Source organism: Lathyrus oleraceus, chromosome 4, assembly GCF_024323335.1.
Source record: "Lathyrus oleraceus cultivar Zhongwan6 chromosome 4, CAAS_Psat_ZW6_1.0, whole genome shotgun sequence".
Taxonomy (NCBI): Eukaryota; Viridiplantae; Streptophyta; class Magnoliopsida; order Fabales; family Fabaceae; genus Lathyrus; species Lathyrus oleraceus.
This window is the reverse complement of record NC_066582.1, coordinates 306550516-306559624: the sequence shown is the minus strand read 5'-3', so window position 1 is coordinate 306559624 and position 9109 is coordinate 306550516. Positions and strand designations below refer to the sequence as shown.

Genomic DNA, 9109 nt, shown 5'->3' with positions numbered 1-9109 from the left:
TACCTAAACATGAAAGTTGTTTTGGATGTCATTTAGAGTAACATTTTTCTTGGAATAATTTTCATATGATGGAAAGTGTAGGAGATAGGGTCTAGAGGGACCCAATTTTGATCAGATGAGCTCATTTGGCCAACCACCATCAACCAACTTGCTAACTTGAAATTCTCTTGACTTTTTAGGCTCATGGTAGATCATATATGCATAATATGATGAAATTTGAAGTTTCCCATTGAGAAATTTGATCAATTGGTGAAGAAGCTTGTTGAAGAAGTTACTCAAGATACCTAGATGAACTAGGGTTTCCAAGGCAAACCAACTCCAAACTCTTGAAGAATGCTTGACCTAAATAATATGTAAGAGATCATTGGGACTAATATATGATACTTAAAGCCATTTTGGATCATTCCTTGGTTGTGCTTTTAGCAATGAGGGTCTTAAACCCTAGATGTGAACTTGATAGATCAAAGGTGATCATACCCTACCTACAAAAGAGTTAGGCAAATGCAAAGGCATATTTTTGGTATTTTGGTTAATAAAATTATAATATACAAGTATGATACAATCAACATGGTGCTTGGTGATCTCTCCCCAAACAAACCCAATAAAAGAGGGTAAGGAGAATGCCAAGGTATGATCCTAATGCAAATGCATATGATGAGATTGCATGAGGGATCTTAGGGGGAAAATTGGGGTCTTACACAATGGTATGAGGGTCCACGGATGCCTCAAGTTTGGGCATGGTGTGCCTTGAACAGAGGTATATCTGCTTGGGTCACAAGGCCTCTTGTTTGTAGGGTGCGGGTTGCGTCTTGCATGACCTCCCGACTTCTTGCCTTCCCACTACCGTTGGAAGAAAGAATCTTCCACAAATATTCTGATACCCAGACTGGTGTATAAATACACAAGGGAGCTACCAAGTCGAATGACAATTCTCCAAATCGCCTTGGTCGTAGTTTCATAGGTCTCAGGATCTTCGTGATCTCATGTCTTCGTGAGATATATGCAACAAATTGGGCATTGTGGTTACCTTTAGACACTCTGTGATCAACGTAAAAATCCAGTTTTCATTTCAGCGTTATTATTGTTATCCCCGAAATTTTCTATGCATTGTTTATATAGAAATACAGTTATATTTCTCACACAGGCAAAAAAGTAAACGAGAAGATTCTGAATGAAGATTTTATTGATTGAAAACAGGCCTGTAAATGGGCGTTTACAATAAGGAAGCAATTCCTAAATGAGGTAATTGCGCGAAAACAAATTGGCAATGGGAATGTCTCGGATTTCTAATAAGGTCCAATCATGCTATAGCCGTTATGCTTTCTGAATCTTCGCACTTTGCCCCAATCGATGGCGATTGAATTGATCCCTCTGCTCAGGTTTCCACTACTTGGGAGGATGTATTCACAGACCCTGAACAATACACAGTCTTTTCCTGTCAATCCCTAACTTTTGCCTAGGCCGCCCTTTCGGGTTTTGGATCTAGCGGGATACCCTTTTTTGCCTAAGTTTCCCCTTTAGGGGGAGTCAACTTAGCGGGTTTTCAATTCTTTTGTTTTATGTCCCTAATTTTTGCCTGGACCTTTTCTTTTTGAGGTCCATTGGGATGCCCATTTTTGCCTATGTTGCCCCTTGGGGTAGTCAACTTAGTGGGTCACATGTCAGGCATAATATTTTTTGATTGCGTCTGCATTTATGGGTGACACCAGATTGTCTCCATCCATAGTCGAGAGAGTCAAGACTCCTCCTAAGAAAACCTTTCTCACGACATATGGTCCTTCATAATTGGGTGTCCAGTTTACCCGAGGGTCTGTGTGGATAGGCAGGATCTTTTTGAGCACCAGGTCACCGACCTGGATGTTCCTAGGACGCACTTTCTTATCGAAGGCCCTCTTCAGCCGCTTCTGATAAAGTTGGTCGTGGCACAGAGTTGTCATGTGTTTCTCTTCGATGAGGTTCAGTTGATCGAGTCTGGCTTGAATCCATTCAGCTTCGTCCAGTTTGAAGTCTTCTAGGATTCTCAGCAAGGGGATCTCTACTTCGATTGGGAGGACTGCTTCCATACCGTATACCAGAGAGAACGGGGTTTCCCCGGTTGAGGTTCGCACTGAAGTACGATAGCCATGTAGTGCGAAAGGTAACATCTCGTGCCAATCCTTGTATGTCTTCACCATTTTCTGAATAATTTTCTTTATGTTCTTATTGGCTGCTTCTACTGCACCGTTCATCTTTGGTCGATAAGGTGAAGAATTGTGGTGTTCGATCTTGAAACTCTTGCACAGTTCTTTCATCATCTTGTTATTAAGATTCGAACCATTATCTGTGATAATTTTGTTGGGAATCCCATAACGGCAGATAATATCACGTTTCAGGAAGCGGGTTACCACTTGTTTGGTGACGTTTGCGTATGACACAACTTCCACCCATTTGGTAAAATAGGCGATGGTGACTAGGATGAACCTATGCCCATTTAAAGTAGTCGGTTCAATACGGCCGATCACATCGATGCCCCACATAGCGAAAGGCCATGGCGATGAAATGACATTGAGAGGTACTAGAGGCATGTGTATCTTGTCAGCGTAGATTTAACATTTGTTACAAGTCTCCACGTGACGGAAGTAGTCCATTTCCATGGTCAATCAGTAGTATCCTACTCTAAGGATCTTTTTAGCCATTGAATGCCCGCTGGAGTGTGTCCCAAACGACCCTTCATGCACATCCGTTATAATTTTCTCAACTTCGCGTCTGTCCATGCATCTGAGCAACACTGAATCATAGCTTCGTTTATACAATACATCTCCACTTAAGAAGAACTTAATGGAGATCCTCCTCAAAGATTTCTTGTCTGTGATCGATGCGTTGTTTGGGTTCACCTGTTTTTCAAGATAATTCTTAATGTCATGGTACCAGGGTTTGCCATCTGACTCTTCTTCGGTAGCTAAATAGTATGTCGGCTCGTATATGAGGTCAATGTTGATAGCATGAGCCTGATTCTTCCAAGTGATTTTAAACATGGCTGCTAGGGTAGCAAGGGCGTCCGCTAATTGATTTTCTTCCCTTAGGATGTGATGAAAAGAGATTTCATCGAAGGGATCAATTTCAGGACATGTTCTTTGTATGGAATCAACTTCTGATCGCGGGTTTCCCAATATCCCCGTACTTGGCTAATGACGAGAGCTGAGTCCCCATAAACCTCAAGTATCTTGATTCTCAAGTCAATTGCCACTTCGATGCCGAAGATACATGCCTCATACTCTTCCATATTGCTGGTGCAGTCGAAGCATAATCTTGTGGTAAATGGAAGATGAAATCCTGTCGGTGATATGATGATGGCACCTACTCCATGGCCTCGTGCATTGGAAGCACCATCGAACGCGAGCATCCATCGTGATCCCGGTTCGGGGCCTTCCTCGGGGCTTGGAATATTGCACTCTCTTATGAACAGGATGTCCTCATCAGGGAAATCGAATTTCATTCGTTGGTAGTCTTCCACCGGCTGGTGGGCCAAGTAATCAGAAAAAACACTTCCCTTGATGGCTTTTTGGGTGACGTGTTGAATGTCGTATTCAGTCAAGGCCATCTACCAATGGGCAACCCTTCTGGTCAGAGCAGGTTTCTCAAAGACGTACTTAATTGGGTCCATTTTGGAGACCAATAGAGTGGTGTGTGTCACCATGTACTGCCTTAATTGTTTGGCAGCCCAAGTGAGGGCGTAACAAGTCTTTTCTAGCAAAGAGTACCTTGATTCGCAATCAGTGAACTTCTTGCTAAGGTAGTAGATGGCATGTTCCTTTCTACCTGATTCGTCGTGTTGTCCCAACATGTAACCCATAGAATCATCTAGGACTGTCAAGTACATGATAAGTCGTCTTCCTGGTACCGGCGGTATCAGGATGGGGTGGCTCCTGGAGATATTGTTTTATCCTCTCAAAGGCTCTTTGGCTGTTCTCGTTCCACTTGACGGCTTGGTCCTTTCGCAATAGCTTGAAGATTAGTTCGCATGTTGCAGTCAGGTGTGATATGAACCTGGCTATATAGTTCAAACGTCCTAAAATGCTGCGAACTTATTTTTTCGTTCTCGGTGCGGGCATAACTTATATGGCTTTAACTTTGTCGGGATCCACTTCAATGCCACGTTGGCTCATGATAAAACCTAGAAGCTTTCCAGATCTTACCTCGAATGTGCATTTGTTTGGATTAAGTCTCAATCTGAACTTTCTCAGCCTCTCAAATAACTTGTGCAGATGGGTGAGGTGTTCCTCTTCTGTTTAGGACTTAGCAATCATATCATCGACGTATACTTCAATCTCTTTGTGGATCATGTCATGAAAGAGAGTGACCATAGCCCTTTGATATGTTGCCCCAACATTCTTTAGGCCGGACGACATGACTTGGTAGCAGAATGTTCCCCACGGGGTGATAAATGTTGTCTTTTCCATGTCTTCTGGGTCCATCTTGATTTGATTATATCCATAGAAACCGTCCATGAAGGAGAATACCGAGAATTGGGTCGTATTATCCACTAACATGTCAATGTGAGGTAGTGGAAAGTCATCCTTTGGACTAGCCCTGTTTAGGTATCTGTAATCCACATACATGCGCACCTTGCCATCTTTCTTAGGCACGAGCACAATGTTGGCAACCCACTGGTGGTAGTTTGAGACTGCTAGGAAACCTGCGTCCAACTGTTTTTGAACCTCTTCCTTGATTTTGATAGCCATATCAGGTCGAGTTCTTCTCAGTTTCTGCTTCACTGAAGGACAATCCTGTTTGAGCGGCAGACGGTGCATTATGATATCTGTGTCTAATCCGGGCATATCTTGATATGACCAAGAAAACACATCAACATATTCATGCAGTAACTCGATCAACCTCTTCTTGACCTCGGCATGTAGGTCGACGCCAATCTTGATTTCCTTCTTGCAGTCTTCGGACCCAAGGTTGACATTCTCCAACGACTCCTGATACGGTTGAATCAGTTTGGATTCCTGCTGTAGCATCCTGGCTAACTCCTCTGGGAGTTCACAATCTTCGTCACAATCTTCCTCGGCTTGGTTGATAGGACTCTCGAAATTATAATCAACCATAGCATTTTTGTTGTCAATGGAATCCGAGTCGGATCTGCATGAGTGATTCATGCTTTATTTTAGAAAAAAAATTGAAAAAAATGAAAAGAGAAAGACAAAGAGCAAAATTGTATGCGAAACACTCATTTTATTTCATTTTAAAATAATGATGAAACCAATGGGGGCCCTACAAGCTCCACTATGCCTTGGGCACCGACATAGGGATCCGAAATGAAAAATAGAAAATTACGTTTGACATAAAGTAACTTCAGGTATGTCCACTTCTATCCAGTTGTTGAGTTGCTGGCATGCCGCCTTCTTGAGCACGAAGCAATTGGCTTCCGAAGTATCAAGGTCTTCGCCTATCATGGTGACCTGCTCCTGGAAGAGATGCTCGGCGCTTACGAAATTTCCTAGAATGGAGAGGGCCATCTCGTCACCCCTTACAGGTGTACTTTGCTGGGTTGTCTGCTCTAGATGGTACCCTAAGCCAGACCTGTTTTTGTTGACAGACAGCTCCAAGATTCTCCCTTATCCTTCTGGATGGCCTACTTTTATTATCGTATGAGCATCCTTTAGGGACGACATCGGGAGTTCAGATTTTTCGGGTGTTCTTTCACTGAGAGGATTCATCAACACATTGGCAATCTCGAGTGCCTGAAAAGGTGTTTCGTGAATCTCCCCATCCACTTCAACATACTGAAAGGAGGATAGTTGGCTAACCAGAATGTCTTCTTCTCCATCAATGGTGACCAACTTCTAACTGATGATAAACTTCAATTTTTGATGGAGGGTAGAGGTTACTGCCCCTGCAGCGTGGATCCATGGGTGACCCAGAAGGTAGCTATATGCTGGATAAATATCCATCATATAGAAGGTTACAAATAAGGTGTATGACCCTATCTTAATAGGAAGGTCCACTTCTCCAATGACGGACCGACGCGAACCGTCGAATGCACGAACTATCAGTGCATTGGGTTTCATTAGCAGACCCTCTATTGTCAGTTTAGTGAGGGAGATCTTCGGGAGCACGTTTAAAGAAGACCCTGTCTCCACCAGCACACTGGACATTATCGTGTCAGCACATTCTATGGATATGTGTAAGGCTTTGTTATGATTTTTGCCCTCGGGAGGCAACTCGTCATCGTAAAAGCCTAAGCATCCCTTCAAGGCTATATTAGCCACTACCCATTCGAATTGGTTGACGGTAATCTCTTGGGGCACATGGGCGGCACTGAGAAACTTGATTAGGGCGTCTCGGTGGGCTTCATAACATAAAAGCAGTGACAATATAGAGATCTTGGATGATGTTTGGTTGAGCTGATTAACCACTTTGTAGTCGCTTTTCTTTATGATGTGGAGGAACTCTTCCACATCATCCAACACGGATTTTCCTTGAGCTTGGGTCTGCCCCTGCTCCGGGTCGGCAGGTTGCTTACCTCTACTCTTGGTGTTAGCCCCAAGATTCTCTTTTTCGGGTGGCGGTGGTAGTGCTGCGAATATGCGGCCACTTCGGGTCATGCCGATAGTGCCTGCAATGTTTACCACTGGCTCTTGAGCCTCCACTGGCTTCTGTAATTTAGAAGGATTTGGGACCTCAGAGGGCACATGGATTACTAAAGTCTTTCGAGTTTTAGCAGACCTTTCTTCGAGTCTTTGCCCATGTAGATAGGTTGTGGAGTCATAATTCCAGGGGACGGCTTTAGTGCTTTCATATGGGAAAAGAGTCGACACAGTAATCACCAGGGGCGTTGTGGGAGCATTCTCAACAGGTATTTGTACTGGATAGTAGGGTATCTCCAAAGTAGACACCTCATTGGCTGCTGAGGAATGTTCTACTAGAAAGATGCACTGATCTATCAGCACTTGGATACCTTTTCTAAGTTTTTCACAACCTTGTGGGGTGTCTTAACATTGTGCATAGTTATAAGTGCATCCAGGGAACACGTTCCTTAGGAGAAACTGTTCCTTCACTTCCAGTAAGGGGGTCTTTATCATGTCGACATTCGAGATATGGTCGACCATAGCAGACTCTTGAATCATGTTCACAGGATGTCTGGTATGAGGAGGCATCGAATTATTGTTAACATTGGACCCCGCCGGCGCGGACGGTATGGCGTTTGAGTCAAGGGGATCTTGAACTTTATATCGGAATGCTTTATAATTATCAATAGTATGGTCGGGTTCCCTAGTGTGGAACTCACAGCGTGCGTTTGCGTCGTAGCCCGATGGGAGTAGGGACGGTCGGGGCTTGGCTTTCCTTAGTTGATTAAGAGAACTGTTCAACAGATGGTTCAGTAGTTGATTGCAGCTCATGGGAAGAAGATCAAGTCTCCTCTCTTGTCTCCTGGGACATTGTTGGCCCGGTTGGTATTGCTGATAATTGTTTAGCCTGGGGGTGTACGACTGCTGGTACTGGACAGGTGGCTGATAAGGGACTTGCTATGGAGCAGCAAGAATGGCGTATGTCGGTGGTTGATAGTTTTTAGGAGTCACTTCTGTGACTTGATAATATGGGGTTCGATAAGCTTTACCTTTCCCCTTGGAGGTTGATGCGGAGTTGGTTTCTCCCTCTTTTTTCTTGGGAAACCCATCGTAGGGTTTCTTCGCCCCATTGGCAGCATTAGCAGGGCTCGGGATTTTTTCAGTCTTTAGACCGCTCTCAATCCTTTCGCCAGCAACTACCAGATCAGAGAATCCAACTAATGTACTCCCTACTAGCTTCTCATAATAGAGGCCTTGAAGTGTTCCCATGAACATATCAATCAGTTCCTTCTCAAGCATGGGAGGCTGGACCCTAGCAGCTAGGTCCCTCCAACGTTGTGCGTATTCTTTGAAGGATTCTTCAGATTTCTGAGCCAAGCTCTGAAGTTGTGTCCTATTCGGTGCCATATCAGTGTTATACTGATAGTGCTTCAAGAAAGCTTTAGCTAACTCTCTCCAAGAATGCACATGCGAGCGTTCAAGCTGCATGTACCATTCGAGGGATGCTCCACTGAGACTGTCTTGGAAGAAATGTATCAGTAACTTCTCATCACCTGAATAAGCAGCCATTTTCCTACAGTAAGACCTGATATGGGTCTTGGGACAAGTATTTCCCTGATATTTCTCGAAGGCAGGTACTTTGAACTTAGTTAGGATCTTGATCCCTGGGACTAAGCACATATCTTCAGCTTCCAGCCCGAAGGTGTTAGGGCCCTCAATGGCTCGGACTCTTTCGTCTATCATCTTGAGTTTCCTTTCGAGCTCAGTCTGTGGTGGTCCGAAAGGTTCGTGCACCGACTCGTTCCTAGGCATGAAGAAGTCTCCATCGTGGTCCTCTGTACCAGCTTGAGAACCCCCATGGATAGGGACATGGTAAGTGTGAGCAGCATTTGGATTGGTAGGCATCCCTTCCACATGGGTCTGATTAGCGATCGGGACCTCATTCCCTATGATGGGATTAGCAGCGTTCATGTTGACATTGGCTCCTGGGTTAGCTTGGAGATTCTCTTCTTGTCGATGAACGACATTCTGCATGATATCCATGAGTTGCCCCAGTTGGACCCTCACATGAGCCATCTCCTCCTACATGGCAGTCTGGTTTTGCTCAATTCTTTCCATAGCTATCTTTTGCTTAGCTCGGGTGTTGTAGAAGTGGGAAGTCAGCTTGACGGCGAGAAATACTGGATAGAAAGCCAAAGTAATGGTGAGACCAACTGGATATATTATGAAATGCATGGATAAATGATTGATGCATGATGCATGTTCATTTTTTTTTATTCTCGGGGAAACCTTATATGATTCATGATGCGACAATAAAGCATTATAGAATAGACATATAAAGTTAGAACACCGACTTCACTCAAATCAAGAAATTTTATTCATGAATTTGATATTACAATTACAAAGGTATCAAGTAAAGTAATTCAAAACTGTAACACCTCAAAATTTGCCCTCCTCTCTTGGGACTAGCTTAGCATATTGCATTTCATCTTTTAGGACATTAGTCATTACATCTTTGCATATCATGTGGAAACAATAAGCAAGTCATCCTCCTAAGT

At 43.8% G+C, this 9109-nt stretch overlaps 1 protein-coding gene across 1 annotated transcript; it reads right to left on the bottom strand.

The window, feature by feature from the left end:
* Positions 1 to 7508: 7508 nt before the first annotated feature.
* Positions 7509 to 8594, bottom strand: LOC127137230 (uncharacterized). Its single transcript, XM_051063705.1, has one exon. It carries the CDS (start codon positions 8592 to 8594, stop codon positions 7509 to 7511), a length of 1086 nt encoding a protein of 361 aa, XP_050919662.1.
* Positions 8595 to 9109: the final 515 nt, after the last annotated feature.

What these genes read in the sequence shown, in the direction of transcription:
- LOC127137230 (XM_051063705.1), bottom strand. Translation starts at nt 8,594, where the DNA reads ATGGATATCATGCAGAATGTCGTTCATCGACAAGAAGAGAATCTCCAA.